The sequence below is a fragment of the Camelus ferus genome, chromosome 15 (assembly GCF_009834535.1).
Source record: "Camelus ferus isolate YT-003-E chromosome 15, BCGSAC_Cfer_1.0, whole genome shotgun sequence".
In the NCBI taxonomy this organism is placed as follows: domain Eukaryota; kingdom Metazoa; phylum Chordata; class Mammalia; order Artiodactyla; family Camelidae; genus Camelus; species Camelus ferus.
In genome coordinates, this window is record NC_045710.1 from 31,861,372 (window position 1) to 31,886,323 (window position 24,952).

Genomic DNA, 24,952 nt, shown 5'->3' on the forward strand with positions numbered 1-24,952 from the left:
TACAACACCTCTCTGTACACTCACTAATTCCCCCAACACAATGATCCTGCCTTTACCCATCCTTAGTAAACACCAAGTAGTTATCTGCAGAATAGGGCAATGCTTGGCAACCCATTCTCCTGCTACTGACCCAAGCATCTTATCCCCACAGTATACACACTCTGGATCATGATCTTGAGCTTAGGATTCTCCAAAAATTTGTACATCGCCTGTGCATTTCAAAGGAAATACCCCTGGCTTAACATTAGTTTATTTAACAGAATTTCTGAAAAAATTAATTAACAGAATTAATAAATTAAGCTTCATGTGGGCTGTGCAGCCAGCCTCTGCTATGGATGGTTGAGACCTTGGAGATGCCAGGCCATCATCCTGTGTCCACGCCCCTGCCTTCAATATCATGTTAGCTGTTCATCTATTTGCTAGATACAGCCAAAATGCACTCTGTGTGCCTCACATTGGGTAGGACCTCAACAAACAGCTCTGAAAATTTAACTTAAATTAACTAATAAATTAAGCTAATTAATTGATTTAAATGAATGAAACCACTATTAAATGCTCACCATTTCAGGTGTTATAGATACAGCAGTGGACAAGACAGACCAAGTCCCTGTTCTTAGAGGACACAGACTGTACCTTGATGAGAGCACATTTATACATGTGAAAGACACTGAATATCTACAGGGCAGAAGTTCTTTGGTTCTTTCCAGTTATTTAGATTCTGCAATAAAAATGTTCACGTAATTAGCTTTGAGCAACAGGGAAAGAAAATAAAGTTTAACTGCCAAACCTCACTTTAGTTACTCTCACTAGCCTCTCATCCCTCCAGAGCTTTTGCCTGAATTATTGAAAAAGATAATGAATTGCCATGATTTAGGCACCTGCTATGTGTCAGGCTTATCCTATGAGGTACCCCATTAAGCCTATAAAATAGGCACATTATTCCTATTCTTGAGATGGAGCTCAGAGAAGTTAATTCATCCGAATTCACACAGTCACTAAGTATCAGAACTAGCACAGGAAGCCAAGTTCATCTGATTTCATAGCTGGCCTCCCACCCCCATTAAACAATTCTCTTTCACCAAAAACTAGAATGATTTGATGAGTGTGATCTTGCACTGGAGGGAAAGGCTTCTCATCCATAAATGTTAACAGTTGACGTTGCTAATAGAGTTCACAGCACCTCTGGGTCATACTCTCAATTCATATGAGTAATAAGCACATTTAAGAATATTTTGCAGCCTTTAAATTAGCAAATATTGTCCCATCAGGCATTTTAAAAACCCTTTAGAGATCAAAATGAGCAAGACTTATTTGATAATTTTATAGCTTTCTACCCTCACCATTGATGGGCCAATGAAAATAAAGGTAGTATAAACCAAAAGAGTAATGCTTTGTGAATCACAATGTTACCATAAAAATCCTTTTCTTGCTTAATGAACAGTGGCAACTCTCAAAATGTATATGCAGCGACTGATAAACATAACAGTCACTAATTGCAGGAGCCAGCTAATATTTTAAACAAGATTTATATATAATTAGCTTAATAATATTTATATATATAACTTATATGTATAATTTGTTTAAATAACTATTGTTATACAGATATATATTTTTTAAGGATAAAAATCAATGGAAACTAAATTCAGATGGAGCCCCATTCTTGAACTATGCTTTTTCTGAGGAGAAAATCTGGTTGTAGAAGCCTGGTTTCTTTTAGCCACAAGCATATATCCCATAGCTCTGGAAGTCCAGTTGCCCAGACTAGGAGATTGAAGGTGATTGCTCTGTATCTATTTAATCAGAAATCACATTAAGGCTTTCTTTGCACCCAGCACCTCCCACTGAAGCCTTCTAGAAGGTGGGTGCATTCGGAGAATAGGATTTGGTCCATCCAGTTGAACACTATCCTGGACATATTGACTCAATTTGATTAGAATAGGATTTGGTCCATCCAGTTGAACACTATCCTGGACATATTGACTCAATTTGATTGAAATTCCTTTATTACCCTGACGTGACACAGAATGATAAAATCTATTATTGGACACAGTGCCAACCAGTCAAAGCACCTCAAAATCTGACCTAAAGTAAAGGGTGGGGAGCAGAATATCAGAATCTATCTCTTAAGGTAATACACTATTGCCATTTTTTCTCTTTGTACTTATTATGAAAAACACCTCCTGAACTACAAAATATATTTCCTTCCTGGTTCGAAAAATAAAGCAGCCTAAATACTACTGTGAGTTTTTTTCATTAAAAAAAAATTGCTTCTAGAATATAAATAAATATGCTTGCTTCAGCCTGACCACCTGGAGTCACAGGTTTATAAATTGTATAAAAGTATATAGTGTTAAGATGTTTACCAAAAATTATTAATAGGTTTTCTGAGTTATATAATTTAACTTCCCTGTGACTATTTCATCAAAAGTATTACCTCCACTAACAAAATAACATGTTTTGCTTGATAGATTAGTCATGTACTCGTACGACGCTACAGGTGTACCGGGCACATTATGGCGGGCGGTTGGATGTCATGGAAACGCCGAGTAGGGTGTGGCCAGAGTGTGGGGGAGTTTAATCAAAACCAATTGTCAGTTGACTCTTTCCTAATTTTGTTCTTCTCAGAATAAAGGTGTCAGCTGTCCTTTTCTGCAAGACATTTCATTTAGAAGACTTTCCTGAAATACTTTTCTTCCTGAAATAGACAAAACTGTAGGCCGATGTGTCATTTCAGTTAATCAAAACAAGGAGGCAAATTAGTCTCTTTTATTTTTTTAATGAATGTAATTTAACGGTATTTAATTTGCATACAGGAGAGTTCACCCAGGAAAAAAAAAAGTCTGCATTGTAGCACTTTTGTAAACCTCAACAAAGCCCTTCATTAGGAGACCTAATTGATTTTTCCTACCCACTCCTGGGGGAAGAAAGCTATCACAGTACCTGCTTATTCACTCAGCGAAGAAATGGGTGTGCCTGGTGTTTCAAGCAGAGGTTTGGGTTAAAAAGTCCTGTGGCTCTGTTCTTGCAGGGGGATCTTGGCCAATGCTTGCTTCAAGCGTTCAAGAAATCTGTTTTTCTGAGCAATGGGGGAACATCACTTGTCTGCTTGGTGTCCTCCCCATGGGCCCAATTTAGTTCAGCTTGCAACCTTCACTGGAATTATTTTATTTCTTGTTTATTTAAACCTTTCCTTATTCCAAAAGAGGGATTTTTGAGGCTTCTTACAGTGACACATAGAATATACTATATAAAATAAATGAGAAAGTGAGGGCAGTTGGACAGTAGAAAGCCAGGAAAACCTCCTGAAGCCAGAAGTAGGATCAGTACAGAAAAGATATGTCAGAGGAGCCCTGTGGTTGTTCAGCTTGGGTCACACATTTGGCTCTGAGTTGCACAGGGATCAGAGCAAAAAGAGAAAGAGGAGCAGTTTTAAGATATATAGTGTTTGGAAGTTGAAGCAAAACTAGTTGATCTGGCTTTCCCTGGTGCTGAAACCTGACATGATTTTTCCCATCAGTCCTCATAAAGATGGCGCTGTGTGGTGCAGCGGACCAACTCCTCAATCAAAACATCGCTTCGGTAAACATGGCTCTTTCTATACAAGTCCTTACAGGCCAGCAGATGGCCAAAGGCCATGCCCTAAGTCTGTAGAGACAGTTCTTCAAGGGGCCTTTCCCTGGATTGACTTTCTTCTTTAGTAATTAGTTTTCTCTCAAAGATTCTCCAAGCTTTTCTTCATCTTTCTCTTCTCACTTCCCCCAAGTCTTTCCCTGCTGCTCATGCTCACTCTCCCTACTAGCATTAGGAGATTTGACATACTTCAACTTGGAGGGTCTCAGGAGATTATCATTGCCCTCCACACGGACTGAGAGAGGCTTACCTTTGGGTCCCTAACTCTTTTAAGCAAGTGGGGCCTGGCACCCAGGGAACAGTCATCTCCCCCGACCAGTGCCCAGATCCCTGGGCCTTGCCAACATGCTCCCTGAGTGTACCTTTCACGTGTGACAAAACTGCAGTCCAGAAGTTAAAAGCGCTTACTTGTGGCAAGTAATTCAACATTTGGTGGCAGAGCCAGGGCTAGACCCTTCTCCTCCTGCCTCTCACCCTATAGCTCTTTTCACCATGCTGACCCCGAGTATGATAAGAAAATCATAGTGTTCGTGGGCCTTCTTTTTTTTTTTTTTTTTTGGTGGGGGGAGTCAGTTGACAGTCACTGCGGAAGCTTTCTTAACTGTGTCCTATAGATGTGAGAGACATCATCGCAAGAAATCAGAAGACTGGTGTGTTTAAGACTGGAAACATATCAAGCTGGTAAGATACCTTTCTGCATTAAAACACTCTGGTTGTGTGGGGAGGGAAATAGCTCAGTGGTAGAGCACATGCTTACCATGCATGAGGTCCTGCGTTCAATCCCCAGTACCACCATTAAAAAATAGATGAATTTTTCCTTTTTTTAAACAAAAAAACTTAAAAAAAAACCCACTCTGGTTAAAACTGTATTTCTCAGTACTATGGATGATTATTAAAACTAATAACAGCTTTAATTTATTAAACACTTACTGTGGGTCAGGCACTGTTTTAAGCACTTTAAAAGTATCTTATTTAATGCTCACAAGAACCCATCATGAAGCAGGCAGGCGTTTTCATGATCTACAATTAATAGATGAGAAAAACTAAAGATAAGTATGTTAAACACTGGTTTGGGAATGATTTAAGGATTGAGAGGGTACGGTATGAGGTTGGGAGAAGTCCAGCCTGGGACCTTCTTATGAATGGCTCTGTTCCACTGGTTCCCAACCCCAGGGAGAGGGGATGCCCCAGGTGCCCCAGGGACCTTTTTTATTGCCATAACTAGGGCAAGGCGGTTGCTACTGGTATCCAGTGGATGGAGGCCAGGGATGCTAAGAGGCTTCCTGCAGTGCACAGGACAGCCCCTTCTCCCACAACAAAAAAACTGGCCCAAAATGTCAATAGTGCCAAGACTGAGAAACCCTGCTCTGTTTCATGATTTTAAAAGTCTAGATGTTCATTCCCTTTTAGATTCTCTTAGTTCTTGTCCAAGCTAGGAGAATGCTTATCCTCAACCAAAACGATGGTGTTTTCTGTGAGGCCACATTTTATTTTTGCCCTCTTGGTATGGACCCAAAGGAATGAGTAATCTTTTAGTGGTTTTCACATGAAATATCTGCATTTGTGCATTTTTCCTGTATATTTTTAACTACAGATTTTCTTGGAAGAACAATCTAAGTTTTAATTAATTATTTAGTTTATTACTGTTTATCTGTCATCCTTTGACATTTGAGTTTTCTGTTTGAGGATGCTCAAAAGAAAAGGTGGATGAACAGCAACAATGCGTAAAGACAAAAGTGGTCAGTATATTGGGACAAGGATATGGAGTAGCAATATTTTTTTTTCTCTTATGTTAGCTGGTGAATGTAATGAAGTGTCCATAAATGTATTTTTCAACCCTGCATTAGGATGTTCAGAGTAGGCTGATGGCACAGGGGGCAGTATGCTCTGTGTTTCTCAAATAAATGAACAGACTGGTCCTGTTTCCCAGAAAGCCTCCAATAGGTTGGGAGAAAGAACAATCTGTTACCTGTGTATTCCTCATTCGTAGGACAGCGTTTACTCCATAGTGCAGACTGCCATAGCCTTCTGTGGAGGACTTCATTTGGGGATGTGATTTCCAACCTGGTCTTTTAGTTATCAATCAAAAGCACATTTTCTATGTTGTCCTCATTTACATTTATTTAATGCTTAAGGTCATTTGTGACCATTTGAGTGTATTTTAGCATATGGAATCAGGGAATAATAGATTTCAGCTTCATGCTGTGAAGAGAGATTGTGTTTTTACAACACATAATGTTGTTTACTGTGTGTTAATAATCACTAATTAATAAACATACCTAGAATTCTAAAATGTTGCATTTTGAGGAATAAAGACGTCAAGCGTTTAACTTACGGAGTGCAATAGTATTTCCTACCATCTTTTCATAAAATGATGAAGTTACATAAAGAGGCAAGGTGTCATTGTTCAACATAGGAAATATCCAAAATGTCTTTGTTTCTATTTGTTGTTCTCAAAAATGCTATTTCTAAGTATGTTGTTCTGAGATGTACCTGGTTATATAGTCTATATGTCATTTGTCCTACAGGAACCTCCAAAATGAGGGGTATTTTTCTGTCTTTATCTCATATTAACTGTGGTCAGTTTCTTCTCTTTTAACCACTGTCAGCATTTTGTCCAAAGTCAACTAAAGCACTTTGCCAGAATAACAGGTGGATGTGTCAGTCCTTGAAATGCCTTGATTTCATATTAGGAGCTACTTGACCACTGAACCTTCAAGAAGCTAAGGAAACTGCCAACCAGTGATGTAATAATCAGCAGTCCCTTTCTATCTACTGCCTTCCCACCCATAACCACTGCAATGTGATGAAAGTATTAGCTCCATGTGAGAAGAAATAAAAGGAAACTGTTCACAAAAGAGCTAAGATATAGTTCAATATTCTTTTTTAGTGCCTCAGTACATATGCAGAATTTCTCCTCCAAATTGGAGGTGTGGAATAACAGTAGCGACAGATAACTGAGAGGTATTTACCATAGCTACAAAGCCCACACGTGAGCCAAATATTTCTGCTATTAAAAAGCACTTCAAAGCTTGACATGAAGTTTGTAACAGCTGAATGTCTCCTGTGACTTCATTTGCAAAGAAGATGTAAAAGCAGAAAGGAAAATCGTGATATGAGAACTGTGAGCCTAGGAAATGGTGTTTTTAAAAAGGCACCCAGAAGTTTGATTTCCCTCCCCAGGCTCCTGTTCCCCCTGCTCTGCCAACGTTCCTAGTAACCAGCACTCCTCCTGCTACCAGCCTCTTCTACAGGCAAAACCCAGGTTGTGTGGGGCCTGACACTTATTTTGAGGGTCCTCTGTAGGATGAATTCAAGTATACCTTACTTAGGCAAATTCTACAGAAGGGTACAACCTCGTGAACCCATTACTGGGGCTCCTCGTGGGTCCTGTGCAAGGGAGAAGCCCCCAAGGCTTAGACTGCATTAGCTTGACAGTTAATCCACCCCTGCTCTCATCACCACCATCAGCCTTGCCTAGAATAATGCTCTCCCTTACAAGCTTTCTTACTCCTCCTGCTCCATGTTAATCCGAGTCTGATTGTTGCTAAATATGAAAGATGTGTTTGCAAAATCCTGAAAGTTTTAGCCCTAGCTAAGAAGGATCTAGGCTGCACATAAATGAAGCAGATAGCCCTTACATCTCAAAGATCTGAATACAGTTATTTGATGGGCCATTCATTGGTCCACCCATGCAACCATCTATTCGTTTAACTAATTTAGTCCAAGGTACTCTGCCTTTGAGAACTTAAATATAAAGTTATAGAGAATAACTCTTGAACAGAGAAAATCATGCTACTAAATATAGCTAGAGATTGGTGAAAGAGCAAGGATATTTACAGTGTCTCAATTGTTAGGTTTATCTGAAGCTGTCTTCAAAGCTGTGACTATCTAATAAAGAACTATTCGGAGCTTTTGATGTCTGCATATTTCTAGGTGTTCCAGATTGGTGAATGGCGTCATTCTCTGCTTAATAGTAGTTAATACTTACAATATTTTTTAAATCGATTAAATATACCCTGCTGTGATATTAAAAGGAAGTTTCTACTTAAGAAAAGAATTTAGCTTTACATGAAAATTGCTGGTGAATTTAGACCTGTGACTTTTTTTTTTTAATCATTCTTTGATAAACCATTAATTTTAGTATTGGACTCATATTAACTTTTAAGACTTTTTTTGTAACCCAAATTTTACCTTTATGTGGGCCCGCAGGATTGGCTATTGCCTCCATTGCCCTACTGCTTTTTAAGATTTATGTCTTCTTGGAGGCTTATTTTCCTCTTGAGATTAAATTGGGGACATGAAAAATGATTTTAAAATGTAAATCCCAACCAAGTGGGATCCAGACCTTCTGCAGTCTGCCCTCACTTTCCTCCCACTCTTCATCCAGGGTGGCTCCCACCATTTCCCAACAGACACCCTTCCCTTGGGTCACCCGAGCCTCTTTGCTGTCCTCCAGCACATTTGGTCTTAACCATCTCTGGTCTTTGCCAACCTTGTTCCCCTCTTCCTTATCCTTCTAAATCCTTTCCTCTAGGATGGCTTAATTACCATTTCCTCCTGCCTTCTGAGACTACATCAGCTTGCCCTAGTCTTTTCCTTCTCTTAACTTCCACTGGCCCTAAAATAGTCCCACAGAAAACATGGCATATTCTTGTCTGGTTCAGAGTGTGTTGTCTATTTCAGCTACATTGGTTCATTCATTTCTTGGTAAATATTTGGATCACCTTCTGTCTGCCAAATACTGTTCTGGGTTGCTGAGATGTAGTGATGATGGAGAAGACGGAGGCCTTCTTGGAGTTCATATTCTAGCAAGGGAGACAGATAATTTTCTCGAAGATAAGGACTCTGCTTAATATATTTTTCTGTTCCTTGAAGCAATTAGTATACTTTATCCTTCGTATTTGAAAGGTTTTAAGATTTCTATTTGGAGCACATTTTGAAAGACGTGATAAATGACGTGATAAATGAAAGACAGGATAAGAAGTGAATCCATCCATAAGGCTTAAGGAACCAAACAATTTTTAGTAGAAGAAAATCGAGCTCTGGAGATTCAGACATCAGTTTGTGTATCAGATAGCCGACTTTCATTTCAGGATAGGCTTCTTCTCAGGCACGCACATGCAGTGTCTGTAGACAAACTGACATTGTGAGTAGGCATTTATCTGTCCTTTGTCAGGTTGAAGAGGAAGGTTAGAAGAAGGTAACTGCGATAAGGAAGCTGACGGCTCGCTCTCTTTAAGAAGTTTTCCAATAAAATATACCTGTTAGTGAGTTTTGCTAGAATTATGGTAACAGAATTTCAAGAACTGCTGAGAATTCTAGAGATGCCACAGTCCTGTTTCCTTCTGTTGCCATCTTGGGTGTAGGAAAATGAAGTTACTCAGTGTACTTCATATTTTTTTTGTACTTCATATTATTAAAATCTTTTACTTGCTTGACACTTTTATAGAAGGGCTCATGTCCCTACTCTTTAGTGTTTTGCACTGAACAAATAAGCTCTCACAGAACAAATGTTATCCAGTTTCAGATATTTTGGTAGAGTTCTCCTTTATGTATTTAAATGAGCCAGATTTTAAAATTTGGGGGCATGGTATTTTTAGGGGTTCTCTTAAGCTTCAGCACATTAAAAATTAATAGAATATTCTAAAAATCATGTTGATATTTGTATTACAGTGGCATTTTCATTGTGACTGAAAAATATATATAAATCAACTTAATTTTGACTTCTTTCTAATTCTTGTATCTTTTTTTCTCTTATAGAATTTTATTGGATTAAAAAAAAAATCCCGGAATGATATTAAATACAAGGCATCTTTGAGTCTGACTTTGTTGGGAGTCCGCTAGTGTTTCACCATTAAGTATGCATTAGCTTTTGAGTTGAAGTAGATATGATATTTTTTATGTTGTTAAGGAATTCTTTATTGATTCCTGTTTTTAAAAGATTTTATCATAAATAAATATGGAGCTTTAGCAGATGTCTTTTCAGCAGGTATAGAGATAACCAAATTATTTTTCTTAGTTCACCTGTAACTATGACAACTCATGTTAACAGGTTTCCTAATATTAAAACATTTCTGCATTTCTAATCAATTGGTCATGGTATCTTAATCTTTCTTTTAATGTGCTTCTATATTCTAGTAATACGTTATCTGGGATTTTTTTAAAATAATGTGTTTATTGAGCTATAATTCAGATACCATACAATTCACCCACTTAAAGTATATAATTCAGTGCCCTTTAGTATATTCATAGAGTTGTGCGACTAATATAATCAACTTTAGAGCATTTTCACCACCACCCTCAAAGAAATTCCAACCCATTAGCAGTGCTAGATAATCACTAATTTAGTTTCTGTCTGTCTCTGTGGATCTGTTTATTCTGGACATTTCACATAAATGGAATCATACAATATGTGGTCTGTCATTTCTGGCTTCTTTCACTTAACATAGAGTTTTGAGATTCATCTATGTTTTAGCATATATCAAGACATCTTTCATTTTTATGGCTGAATAATATTCCATCACATGGATATACCATGTTTTATCCATTCATTAGTTGATGGACATTTGGATTATTTCCATTTTTTGGCTCTTATGAATAGTGCTGCTATGAACATTTTTATACAAGTTTTGTGACAAGTTTTATTTCTTTTTTGTGTATATGGTCATATGGTGACTCTATGTTTAACCTTTTGAGCGATTTGGGACAAGACACATTTGAGGTGGATGTAGAGCATAAATATGAGTTTGCTTTGTGACAATGACTAGCCAGCAGTGAGGAATAAAGGTTCAAATCTCAGGAAAGTGTTGTGCTATAAGATTTGGAGATCAAAATCAAGAGCTAAGAGCAGAACTATGGAAACTGGAGAGTCAGAAGAGAAGATGGCCAAGGACAGAATCTTGGGAACTTTTGCCTGTGATTCAGGAGTCGAGTAATAGGGGCCTGTAAGGGATGCTGAGAAAGGACTGGAGACAGGAAGGCTGAATCAGGGTGGTGTGGTATAATATCACTCCTTCATGGAAGCAAGTCCAGGAGAGAATTTCAAGGAGAGGGTGATCAGCAGTGTCAGAGCAATTCTAGTGATGGTTGTGAGAAGGGTCATATTGCCAGGACAGGTGAATCAACATGAGTAGACGACTCCTGCAAAATGTTCATGGCAAAGGGAAAGAGAAATAGGCTGTGGACTAGAGAGAAGTGGAGTTGCAGGCAGAATTGGGCATGTTGGCAGGCATGTCAGTATAGCTGAGGAAGAAGCAGTAAGTATGATGGGGGCCAGTATTTAATGGAGCAAGGATCTGGAGCAGTGCTTCTCCAAGTATGGTCCCCAGACCAGCAGCCTCAGCATCACCTGGAAATGTGTTAGAAGTGCAGATTCTCGTGCATCTCCATATGTCTCACCCCAGACATAATGAATCAGAAACTCTTGGGATTGAAACCCAGCGAGCTTTGTTTTAACAAACTTTCCTAGGATTCTGATGCACACTCAAGTTTGGAAACCACTGACCTGGAGGAAAGAGGAAGGAGTGGTTTTATCCTGAGCACAGGTTGAGGTGAGGGGTTCTCTTTGAAAGGATGGGTGGCTTTACTTCCTTTTGGACAACAGGAGAGGGAAAAATGAAGAAGAGGAAAAAATGATATCACATAATCCCAGGCTCTCAGTAAGGTCATTGGCTGAGAACAAAGACCTGGGATGTTTGCAGAGCTCATGACAGTGATGTGCACATCCCAGCCTCCAAATGTTTGCCTCTTCGGTAGGCTTTGTCTAAGACGGCCTTCCTCTTCCTCTTTCCTGTCCAAACCCTGTCTTTAGGATCACATTTCCCCTTTTGCCTTCTTCAGGGTACCTTCCCCCAGCAGGGCCATCTGTAGCAATTTTTTTGTTTCACTGGAGTGTCTTGTCTTCCAAATAAGACCATATGTTCCCTCCAACTATAATAACTTTGTTACTTAGAAACAAGTCCTCTTTGTACTACTGTTCACGGCCTTCAGTGAGGTGCTCAATAACACTTTGTGACGGACTGGCTCACAAATTAGGGAATCAACAGATTGCTATCCCCTCTTGTTCTCAGTTTTCTGTTCCAGACTTAGATGGCACCTTTTCCCCAAGAATTTAAAACATTTTCTTATAGTGGTTTCTAGCATATGGCATTTTGAAACTCAATAAGTGATCTGGAAAAATGAAGGGACAAGCGACAACTAGGGAATTGTTTGAAAGAATAGAAACGATTCCCCAGTGTAAGGAAACATCATAAACGACTCGAACGGGCCCTCTGTGAGGGAGAGCTCAGCCCACACAGACTTCGAGAGGTAAGATGGAAGAAACTGGGAAAGGCTACTGGAGTCCATGGCAAAGAAGAATGCCTATAACATCCATGCAAAGAAAACTACTGCCTTTCCCACTGCCGAAGAATCCTTAGCAAGCATAATGGGGAATTGTCTCTGTACACTACTGCCTTGTTAACAGCACAGTTAAAAACTGTGACTCACTCCCCAACCAGGGGTCTGCAATATAATGGTAAATAAGTATTAACCACGGGAATATGAGAAAAGAAATGCTTTAAATCTCTAGAGAGAGAGAAATCTGTGATCACCACAATGAAATACAAATTAAGTTAAGCATGTTTGACATTAGGTTTTATTACAAACTTGAAACAGAGACTTTTTGTTCAGTATGAGTTTTAAATCACAAGGTAGAAGTCCTATCAGAAATTGACTTGGCTTTGCATTTCAGGTTGAATGAAAAGACATAAGTTACTGCAAGAGTAAGAGAAGGGAAACTAATATTTATTGAGCACCTATAATGCACTTTTATATACACTATCTCATTCAAAGCTTTATCCTCCTGCAATGCAACCATCACTGTCTCTTTTTTACAGTTGAGGGCAATGATACTCAGCTTCTCTCAGCCTTGTAAGTGGTGGAGTATTTAAACTCAGAGCTTTGTAGCTGCAAAACCCAACATTCTTTCTGCTCTGCTATACCTGTTAAATCTACCAGGATTGACATGCCTGTAGCTATGAAGATTTTTAAAGCATAAGGAGTTTTGTAATGATTATTGCTTTTATATTTATATCTGTAAAAGGTACTTTGTAATGAATTTCAAACAAATAAGATTTTGACATTATGATGAAATAAAATGGAGACAACATACATTTTATCTTAGTGTCAATGTAATTACAAGTAGCACATTGACATAACTTGGGTGTTTGGTAAAATCATCCCTTACATGTCTTTACAGGAAATGTTATGCCTTAGATTGTAAAGCTCACATAGAGCAAGAGACCTAGCTATGTGTTTATATTTACCCTGCTCTCTTTCAGAGAGCATTTTCTTTTTTTTTTTTTAAACAGTTTTGATGTGGTAAAATTGGCATTCAATAAACTGTATGTAGACTTTTATAAGGTTTGCAATTTGTATACACCCTTGAAGACCATCCCCATAATCGAACTACTGAACATATCTATCACCCCACCCCCACCAAAGTTTCCTAGTGACCCTTGATGATCCCTCCTTTCTGACCCTTGAAGGTTCCTCTCTCTCCAGGAAACCACTGATTTACTCTCCCTTACTATAAATTAGTTTATATTTTCTAGAGTTTCAAATAAATGAAATCGCTCAATCACTTTTTCTTTTGAACCCAGTGTTCTTTCAGTCAGTAAAATTATTTTGAGATCGCCTATGTTGTTGCATGTATCAATAGTTCTTTCCTTTTAACTCCTTTTTTAAACAATTTTTATTTTTTATATATTTTTATTGAAGTAAAGTTGGTTTACAATGTTGTGTTAATTTCTGATGTACAACATAGTGATTCAGTTATACATATATATGTATATATATTCCTACTCATATTCTTTTTCATTATAGGCTATTACGAGATATTGAATATTGTTCCTTGTGCTATACAGTATAAACTTGTTGTTTATCTAATTTTTTTATAGTAGTTGATATCTGCAGATCCCAAACTCCCAATTTATCCCTCTCCATCCCCTTCCTATCATGGTAACCATAAGTTTGTTTTCTATGTCTGAGTCTGTTTCTGCTTTGTAAATAAGTTCATTTGTGTCATTTTTTTTAGATTCCACGTATGAGTCTTATCATATGGTATTTTTCTTTCTCTTTCTGGCTCACTTCACTTAGTATGACAATCTCCCTTTATTCCTGAGTACTATCCCACTGTGTGGCTATGCCTCAGTTTGTTTATCCTTTCACCTATTGATGAACTTGTGGGTTGTTTGGGCTATTACAAATAAAGCTGTAATGAACATTTGTGTGCACGTATGGATAGATGGATATTTGCTTTGTGTGGATATCTGCCTTCACTTTTCTAGGGTAAATACCTAAGAGTGAAACAGCTAGATCATATAGAGGCATATATTTAACTTTTAAATTAAGCTCCCAAACTGTTTTCCAAAGTGGTTTATTTTATATCCCCCCTCAGTAGTGTTCAAGAGTTCCATTTCTCCACATTCTCATCAACACTCAATATGATCAATCTTTTAAATTATAGCCTTTCTAATATGTGTATAGTGGTATCTTGTTGGGGTTTTAAATTTCCCTAATGACTAATGATGTTGGGTATCTTTTCATGTGCTTATTTGCCACTTAAATCTTCTTTGGTGAAGTGTCTATTAAAATGCTTTACTCATTTTTTTTAATTGGGTTGCTTGTTTTCTGATTATTAACATACTCAGACTTCTTTGTATCTTCTGGATATAAGCTCTTTATCAGATATATGTTTTGCAAAGATATAAGATATTTCTCCCAGCCTGTGGTTTGTCTTCACTTTCTCTTCCTAGCACCTTTCAAAGTGCAAAGTATTATTTCAATTCTTTGCGTGTCTGGTAATCTTTGACTTTATGCCAGGTATTTTGAATTTTACCTTTTTTGGGATCCTGAATGTTTTTGTATTCTTCTACATGTTTTGGGGTTTGGTTTTGGGACACATTTATTTTGAAATAATTTGTTCTTTGGGGGTATAACTTTTAAGATTTGTTAGGCAGAAACAAAGCAGCATTTAGTTTAGGGCTCATTATTCTCCACTACTGAGACAAGACCCATCTGAGGACCATACCCAGTGCCCTGTGAATTACGAGGTTTTTTAGTCTTGCTGGTGAGAACAGGTGCTATTCCCGGCCCTGTGTGAACACTGGCCAGTCCCCTCCAGTCTTCTCAGGTGGTTCTTTTCCCACCCACAAGTAGTTTCCTCATGCACATGCTCCAGTCAGGCCTCTGCAGAATATTTCAGGGAGAGTATCCACAGATGCTTAGAGTTCTCTGTCTGTGCCGCACTCTCCTACCTGGTACTCAGTACTGGGAACTGTAACTGCCTTGCTTTCTTAGCTCCAGCTCCTTAGCCCAGGGAGCCCACTTCGCTCCTGCCCAGATACCCTCCCTGTGCTGTGGCCTGGAAGCTCTCTTACGGCAGTAACGTGGGGTGATGGTATTTTCCCCCTCTCTCAAAGATTGTCCTTTGTTGCTGATTCTCAGTGTCTTGAAAACTATTATTTTATATATTTTGTGTGGTTTTGTGTGTGTGTGTGTGTGTGTGTGGTGGTTTCAGGCATTGAGGTAAATGAGGGCCTTGTTACTCCATCTTAACTGGAAGTAGAAATCCTCAGAAAGCATTTTAAGTGGCCTCCATATCTGCCTAATCTACACATGCTATTCAGAGAACAACTTAATATAGGAACCTCTGTTTCTTGAGTGCCTTCTGTATGCCAGGCTCTCTGCTAGGTATATTCATACACAATTCATTCAAATGACATGTTTATTGAGCAGCTATTATGTGTCAAGAACTCTCCTAAGGAGGTGAAAATACCTCATGGAACAAACAGATTTTAGAAATCCCTGTCCCAGGATGCTTATCTTCTACTGGAGAAAGAGAACTTTAAAAATTAATCATTGAGTTAAATAGCATGTTAAATGGTAATAATTGCTATAGAAAAATAAAGAGCAGGTTAAGGGAGTTCAGGAGCACTGGAGTGGAAATGAATGGTTGCCTGTTTTAAATAGAGTGGTCAGGGTAGACTTCTCTGAGAAGGTAAGACATTGGAGCAAAGACTTGAAAGGGGTAAGGGAACAGCCACAGGGATATCTGGAGGAGGAACAGCCACACAGAGGAAGCAGCCAGTTTAAAGGCCCTAAGGCAGAGGTGGACGCCTGGTGTGTTCCAGAAATTATAAAGAGATCAGTGTTTCTAGAGCAAAGAGAGCAAGGGGGAGAGGACTAGGAGGTGAGGTCAGGGTAGTAACTGGCTTGCACGGGGGTTACACGTCACTGGAAAGACTTTGGCTTTTATTCTGTGTGGAGAGAGGAGCCATTACAAGGTAGAAAATAGAGAAGGCTCATGATTTGATACACATTTTTAAAGAATCACTCTGGCTGCTCCCTTGAGCAGCAACTGTGGGGTTACAGCAGGGAGACCAATTAGGAGACTATACAATAATTCAGATGAGAGACGATGGTGGTTTAGACCAGAGTGGGAGCGTGGAGATAGAGAAAAGTTGGATTTTGACGTATTTCAAAAGTAGTGCTAACTGTATTTCTTGGCATATTCAATGTGGCGTGTAAAAGAAAAGTAAGAGTCCAGGATATAGTGAAAGGTTTTGGCCTGAGCTGCTGGAAGGGTAGAGTTAACAAGATGAGAAAGACAGTGAATGAAATGAATTTGGGGAAAGATGATGAGGAATTAAATATTGGAGATAATAAGTTTGAGATGTCAATTTAAACATCCAAGTGGAAATAATAAAATAGCAAGTTGGATATATGAGAGGTGCGGGCTGGTAGGTCAAATAAAATAAAGACTAACAACTGAGCTGAATTTAGCAATGTGGAGATCTTTGGTAGGTCTGCAAGAACATTTTTGGTGGAATGTTGGGGGCAAATGCCTGATTGGGAGGAGAGGAATTGAAAATAGCGAGTTTAAACAACTTTTTCATGGAATTATGCTGCAGGGGAGGAATAGGGAAATGAAGCAATAACCAAAAGGGTGGGTGGAGTCAAGAGAGGATATTTTAAAAGGAGAAAATAATTGCATGTTTGAATACTGATGGAAATAATCCAGTAGAGAGGAAAGAATGGATAGCACAGGATAAAGAAGGGAGAATTGCTGGAGCTATGCCCTACAGGAGACCAAAGAGGGTGGCGCTAGTGTGTAAGGAGGTACTGGCTCTAGATAGGAGTATGGCTAATTCATCCATGATAAGAGGCAGGAAGGAGAGTATGTAGGTACAGATGCTGTGAGGAGTGTTAAGTGTGGTGGTCGGAGTTTGGGGAAGTTCTCATCTGACTGCTGCAATTCTGATGGTGAAGTAGGCAGCAAGGTCATCAGCTGAAAGTAAGAGTGAGGGAGGAAGTGTTAGAATTTTGAAAGAAGTGAAGATGGTGGAAAATAACAAGCTGGGAGATCAGGAGCATAAATGGGCAAGGGAAATGGAAGTGTAACTGCCGGACATCAAGAATCCACTTGTGGTTCATGGTCATGAATTTAAAGCAAAGTCAGTCAGGATGCTTGTGTGCTTTCTCCAACCACAGTCAGGTGCATAGATGCAGCCTTAGAGCAGGCAGAGAGCTGGATTTAACAAAGGTGAGGAAGTGAGAAAGGGCCAAGGGAGCGAAGGGTCTGTGCAAGGGAGTAGTTAAGATGATTGGCTACGGGACTCAAGCTGGGCAAGGAGGGAAGATAAATGTTAAGAAGAGGGACGGTGAGGTGGTGATAACACCAGCAGGTTGTAGGCCGGTAGGACTGGATAATGGTTGGAATTAGAGTCCCCTCTGGAAGGGGTGAGCTGTGAAAGGTAGAGGGGCTGTCATGGTTGCAGTTATTGGTAGACAAGGACTAAGGGCAGGGCTGCTCCACGAAGAGGCCATGGACTGGTACCAGTCTGTGAACAGTACGCTAGTGAGCTGCAGCGAGCTAAGTTCAGAAATTGAAGTGAATGTTTAGAAATATTACTGTAACATCCAAGCATATGATCAGTGGACTTGTGTTTGGAATGTCTTTTCTTTTTAAATCTCACTTGTCTATTCACTTGTAATTGTATTTTACCAAAGTAACGGTCTGCCACAGATTGGTTATAAACAAACAAAAAAAATCTGGTCCTTCCCCACGAAGCACTGCTCTAGTGTGTGTGAGTGAGTGTCTGAGGAGGGTGTAGGGCACATTCATCAGAGGAGAGGATTTGGAAGGACCAGCTCCTTGAATATCGAGGTCACCAACATCTCTGGCCTTCCAAAGTAGAAGCCACCTGATTCCACCACTCTTGGCACCATTCTCATCATAGGCTGTGCGAAAGACACAACTCAGGATGCAGTGTGAATGATGCTCTGAGAGTGTTTGAGAAGGTGGCCATCGTTATCACTATTTTACAGATGAGTAAACAGACTTAGAGAGGTTACATAATTGCCCAAGTCCACACAACTAGTCAGGGAAGGAACCAATATTTGAACTTAGGTATGCCTGCGATGCCAAAGCTGGACTCTATCCATAACACTCCTCCTTCTTTGTCACCTGCTTACAGTTATGGGGACAGCATAGCCACTAAGCCTCAGGAAAACTGGGGGGAAATGCCTTTTGGGAATGTGTGGTGGTCCATGCGGCCAAGCTGAACACCCTACTTTCTTTTAGAATCATGACTCGTTACATCTGCTGTGGTAACCCACAACTGATTGCCATCTAGACCCCTATCTCTCCAGTTTGTCTTTTTGAACCAAGAGGCTGAAGCACCTCAGGAATCCAATATTACCACAGGATTTCCAGCACTTTCTGTCCTGGTGCATTAGTAATGACACATGCATTAGAAGCATTTTCTAAATAATGGTTCCTGAATGGTAAGATTATGAGTAATTTTACTACTTTGATTTTTTTCCCCAAATGTGTGCAGTGGATACATTACTTTTATGATCTGCGAAGGTCTAGCATTGAGCTATACTTTAAACAATCTTGTTCATGTAGAAACTAAGACTCAGGTCTCTGATAAGGGCTGAACAGGCCCGCTCTCTCACTGAGCCTGAGTCCCAGCTGCACCGGAAGCCTTAGCATTTCCAGAAAAGTTGGTGCTGGTTACTTCCCACTCTCCCCAGGTGCACGGAGTATTTGAGGAATCAATCCAAAAACAAAGTAGCGCTCATCCCTTAGGGGTTTCCTGGTTTCCTGGTTTCCTGTTTTCCTCTGTTTCTTGACTCTGCAGTGGGTCAGGGCAACTACAGCAAAACTACAGTTAATTTGTAAAGCTCGTCCATGTGCCACAGGACCTGTGAACAGAGGTGTAGTCCACTTCGTCTGTAAAGCCCTCCCTGGAGCTGAGTCTGTGTGCTTACATAACACCTAGGACACGGCATCAGAATTAGGGGCTTTCTGCTAGGCTGCCTCTGTGAAGGCATGGCCTGTAGGCCATCCCAGGGCCTGCCACGTAGGAGGCGGTCCTAAGGATGAGTCAAAGGAGTGAATGAACAACTGATGTTCAGTCTGCATAGGTATTTTCATGGAGATGTGTTTAATCTTTTCTACTTTGAAAACTTCACTGTCGTGGATGTATAGTAATGTATATGAAAAAATAAGACTTCTTTTTATATTCAAATACATGACTTTTCACCCAGGGAAGATGTAGAAGAAATAAAGAACTCACCAAGATAAGCAAATACAACTGGACAGAGTAGGCTGTGCTCACTCAGTTTAGTTTTAAATAATAATCAAAATAGATAATAGAAGCAGAAGTTTACTTTGAAAAATAATGCTGCAAATCAGAGTTGATGTGGTGGAACAAGGAGTCAGTAAAATACTTTAATATGGTAAAATGCTAATCATCCAAGTTATTAATTGAGAGTAACTTATAATCTCTGGTTGGTGTCATAGGCATAACTAGAATTTTCAAATACTTGTTTTTAATATGAGGTTTAAAACCTGATCCTCTTTTGGTGACAAAGTGTCAGGACAGGTGAATTTTAAAACGTACCTGAAAACTGAAAAATACCAAGTGAAAGTTTGGTATTCTTTTCTTCCATCTTGCCAAATTACTCACCTCATCCATAAGAAATGCAACCGACATGCCAGGCATTAAGTTTCACATCATTTTTTAAAATAAATTTGTATACCAGAAATAGGGAATACTTTGATTTCAGGATGTACCTCACTGATGTTAAGAATCTAGACTCATTCTGAGGACTGTGGTCAAGATAAGATATTTTTCCCTAGTTTGTCTACACAAACCTATAACAACTAGCAAAAGCTTAACTATTGTATTTGAATAGAGAATTCTCCCTCTTCTAGATTTGAAGGCTAAGTAAAATGTAGAACAGACAGTTACAGCCCTTGGTTTTTATTTTTTTTTTTTTGTATTATGCCTTTTGATATAATTTGTATATACCTTTTAAATAGTTTGCAAGTGCCACAAAAAATAATGTTAATAGCTCAAAAATCAAAAGTTAAAAAAAAAAACCCTAAGTATAATTTTAAAAATCTTTTTCTCCTCAAGCGTTTTACGATGGGATAATGAGACAGATGTCTCTCAACTGGAAGGACATTTTGACATTGTTATGTGTGCTGACTGGTAAGTACATAAAAATCATAAAAATCGTGTTAGAAAAAAATAGCTTTGCTGGAGTAATTGGGCTGTACTGCTTTGCTGACAGCGAGGCAAAGTCAACAAATGAGGCACAAAGCCGCCTTAACCTCAACAAATTAATATTCATCTCCATGTGACAGTTATAAGGTAGTCTTCTATCACACAGTAACTTCTACCACATTATTTCCCAAAGATTGATTTTGAGAAGCATTTCCATTTTCTGGAATTGCCTCTGTTTCATGCTTGACGTATCAGTAAATGGACGACTTAGGCAAATTGCAAATAATTATGGCTCGGAGAGGAATAGTCTGGAGAAAAAGGAGTTTATCAACACAAACAGCTCAATTAGCTTACTTCTTAGGAGAGATCTGACTATTGATATAAGGGAATATGTGTGTGTGTGTGTGTGTGTGTGTGTGTGTGTACACATACATGCTCCAGCATATAAACATATCTGTGGACTATCTTTAGGGAAATAGCTTTTCTTAAAATGTATATTTGCTATCTGGTATTTTCAGTGTCTTCAATTATGATATTTAATTATACATAAAGCAGGAATTATAAAATTACATTTTATGTTATGCAAATAATAATATTGAAATCTCTGTCAGGTGCCTGCCTTTTAAAAATAATTTACATGAGATGTTTGGTCTTCTCTTTTAGCCCGATCTACTTATGGTTAATGAAAGTCTGATCCTAAGTTACAGGATAAATATGTATCAAACCTTAATAATTATTTCAACTAATCTTATGTATTTTCTTCATGTGTTGAATAGTAATTATTTTAGCATATGGGAAATATAGACCATTCACAAGTATTTTTCCTGTTAAGAGTAAGACCTTATTTGATCGTGATTTTTTTAAATGACACTATAGACTTGAAAACACAAGTTCAGATTCTGAAGAAGTTCTATTATACTGAGAAGCCCAAACGTAAGATCCAGAACCTAGAGACGACTTTCTCTATCCTAGAGTTGAATGATTAGAATGAAATTTTCAGGAAGTTTTTTTTCTTTAATCATTATTTAATAAGATTTTCAGTGGGTAACTTTCTACCTGAGCCAATGGAATTAGGTTTGCTTTCTGTTTTCCCCTGGAAAATATTTCTCAGTGAAAAAGAAATATTTTCTTCAACTTTTAGTTGTGATTTTCCAGTTTTTCATGGCTGTTTTAGTCTCCCTGCATCCGATTTCAGAAAACCTTTTTACAAAAAAAGAGAGAGACGGATTTCTGACTAATCACTGATATTGTGTCTCAATATGACATCCCTCATCTAATCAAAAATAAGGAGCTAAAACCTCACCATATGATTTGAGCAAGTAATTTAGTAAATGCCTTTCCTCACCAAATATGAGAAAGGATCCTCCAGGTTTCATTGCACAGATGAAGATAATGCTGGCAGGATTAGATCAGATTAAGCATGAAAGTCAGATCAGAGAGCAGTGGAAAGAGGGAAGGAGGGCAGAATCTTCTTGGAGCTTCAGACGCGGGTCGCACACGGATGGACTCTGATTATGTGGGGAGAGTCAGGTCTGGCCAAGAGATTTAGAGTTAAATTTGTCCTCTGCACAAATATCAAAACAGCCTGGCTTTGTCATACCTTGTGTTATGGACACTTACACCATGTCATCCTATTTGTACCAGAGCAACAAGCAGAGGAAGTAAGATTTAAGCTCTTTTCTGATTAATGTTCTCAGTTAGGGTAAAAATAGCCACACAAAATGTTTGAAAAATAGTCTTTTCTCCCCGAGCCAACAACAGGATCTCATACAACTGATATACATAATGCATATTCAGTTAAGGCTTTCATTACAAATACATAATGTAATAGTACAATGTTCTTTGTACACACACCCCCCCATACACACACACACATCTAGTTGCTATTGGGAATGTATATATTCAAATGAACTAAATACACCAAGTTTCATTTTATAAATGGCTTTTCTGTGCATGAATTGTTAAGTTTTTTTCCCCCCTGGTGTTGTAAGTTCCAGACCGTCAGCCTGTTTATAATTTCCCATTTGTAAGTGGGAAACATTAAGCTACTCTCACTGTGACGCTGATATTATTTCCAGAAGAAATGCTTTGGTAATGGCCTGTCTTCAGATTCACAGGGATGGGGTAAGCTGTTTAGAAACTTAGAAAGTACAGTGATGTTCATAGTATACATGTTGTGTGTAGAGCAGGGAAGTTCAGGATGCCACGAGTTCTTTGTGTCCTGTAGGACTGGTGTTTCTCTGTCAGAGTTATCGCACGCATGGATGCTGCTCCTGGGGCAGGCAGGAAAGCAGACCATGTGGCTTTTTTTTTTTTTTTTTTTTTCACGAATGTCACAGAGGAGGAGAAGAAAGCTCTCTTTAGACACTACCTCCAAGATGAAACCTGAAATACTCAGTGCCAGTGGAAATAGGTGCCACACATAAATAGATCACGTTAAGTCTCACAGCATCCTTTAGTCATTGTCAGTCAATGAGATCTGGATTAGGCCATAGGAATATGAAGCGAGAGTCGGAGTTCAAATATTAGGTACATGGATTAAATTCTTACTGAAGCATTTCCAGCAAGGGTGGCATTGTCTGATTCCCTGAATAGCTAACCAGTGGTACTGCTTGATCCCATTTACATGAAAACAAGCTCTATTCACAAACCTATTCCAAACCCACATTGTGGTTCAAGTAAAATGCACATGATTACAACGGGCGGTGATATGTTTATGTTCTTAAATCATTCATATATTCATATATTTACATTCAAACATTCATAAACCTGTAGGCAATGGGGGAAATAACTTATCTCCCAGAAGAGACAGTTTCTTAGCTCACATCTAAATTTAGTAGCTCAGCTAGATTATAAAATAAAGAGGCAAACTGAAAGCTAGTCATTATTTCACCATTCAGCATTTTTGACAATGAAATATAGTTTCATGGTTCACCAGTTCCTAAGTAACTTGTAAAATGTCAACTTTGAAATAAACAGAAGGAAAAATCAAGGTACAGCCATACCTGCAAAAGGATGCTGTTGACAAACATCAAAATATTAGCATATTTAACCGCAGATGTAGGAAAAAAAAAACAAACCCTGCCTATTAAGTTCTTTGGTTGACTTGTTTCATGTTGAATTTAATATGAGTTCCTTTCTTCTGAAATGCAGTCCAGCCTGGTCCTTGCTGAGTTTAGACTAGCGAGTGATTGTTAATTTTAAGCCTGCCTTTCCAGACTCCTGTACAATCACAATAATCTGAGAGTCTGGAAGTAAGATGTTTTTTACCCAATGAACACTTTCATTCAGTGTTTGATGGCTTTCCAGTTTACTGTAGCTCTGCAAAAATAAAAATGAGTCTGTGAATTTGAAAAAAAAAGAAATAAAGAAAGATTCTATACATCTGGATTCTCTAAAGGCTTGGAAAGCAGGTCTGAAATGCCACCCGTAGCCAGACACACCTGCAGCCTGAGACTTGGGGAAGAAGAGGGGGAAGTTATATCACCTCACCTCCTCTGACAGCGTTTTTTCACTAACTATATACAGTGGATTGATTCTGTTTTCTATCATTTTTACTTTAAATGATGAAAAAAGTTTGGGTTTGGTGAAAAAAAATTTTTTTTCTCAAATAGGCTCTAGAATTTCTTTTTCTTCCAGATAGTGTGATCATAGATAGTTCTGAATCACGGTTCACAGACCTTTCCACCTGAAAGGATTTTTAACCCAAATGTAGTCAGCCCTCTCGCCTCACACCTGAAGAAATCTGGTCCCAGAGAAGACAGACAGATTGCCAAGATCTCACGCCTATGGGGTGGCACCAAGTGAGATCAGAATAAGGCTCCCCCAGCAATCAGTTGATAAAAACTGTTAGAGGCCATTCATCTGCTGAAAGTTACATCTAAAACAGTGAGTTTGAGCACATTTCACCTTGAAAACTACAGGGAGGTATTCCTCTCTGTGGATACTGACAGAAATGTCTCCTTGTTCTCTGCACTAATTAATTTCCCAATGAGAGGAGTGGTAGCTGCTCTGTACTCTGCAGAAAACCCTGACTGCTTCTAAGGAGGTGATGAAAATGGCCTGGCACCTTTCCTTTGTCATACAATCTGTGATTCAGATCAGTGGAACAAAATAAGCGTTGATTCCACAAGTGAATTATATAGAGGTGTGTGTGTGTGTGTGTGTGTGTGTGTGTGTGTGTGTGTGTGTGTGTGTGTTTAATGGCCAAACTAGACTGACTGTCGATGTATTTTGATCAGTAACTGAAGGGAGAGTTGAAACGGTATCTCCATCCCAATCACTGACCCACTCAGCCTTTTTTAATAGATCCACTTAAGCTACTGCTGTTCTCTGAACCCATTAGGACTTATTTAAGGGGTGAATTTTCAGGAGATTATATATCACTCCCACTACAGCACAGAGAAATTGCTCATAGGATGGATCCTACAAAGCGTTATAAATTCTGCACCAGAGCTTCTGCAAGGTGAGCTTGCTTGGAATAAAAACCTATTAGAGAGCTACAAGAATCACTTTGGGGAAATTTGATTTGAAGTGATGGAGTAGACAGCATTAGCTTTCAAATAACTGTTTTGAATGTGTACTGTGTGTTAAGCTGCATTTTCTAGTGAGCTGTGATGTTAAGATCTTGGTCACCGTTGTCAACATTAAGTAGAAATAGTACTTTATAAGGTGATGCTTTAAACTCAGCTTTTATGTTGTTGTTTATTTCTAACAATCTTACCAGCTCTTAGGATGCCCAGGTATAAACTGAGAAT

General features: G+C 38.8%; 1 protein-coding gene across 3 annotated transcripts in view; it reads left to right on the forward strand.

Moving 5' to 3' along the window:
• Window positions 1–24,952, forward strand: part of CAMKMT (calmodulin-lysine N-methyltransferase) — a 316,021-nt gene that overhangs the window by 272,892 nt on the left and 18,177 nt on the right. For 2 of the 3 annotated variants that reach the window (XM_032497429.1, XM_032497430.1), the window contains 2 exons: window positions 4,245–4,311; window positions 20,106–20,180. In XM_032497429.1, the coding sequence (XP_032353320.1) occupies window positions 4,245–4,311; window positions 20,106–20,180 (142 nt within the window). The remainder of the gene's footprint in view (window positions 1–4,244; window positions 4,312–20,105; window positions 20,181–24,952) is intronic. The other variant, XM_032497431.1, reaches the window with a different exon arrangement.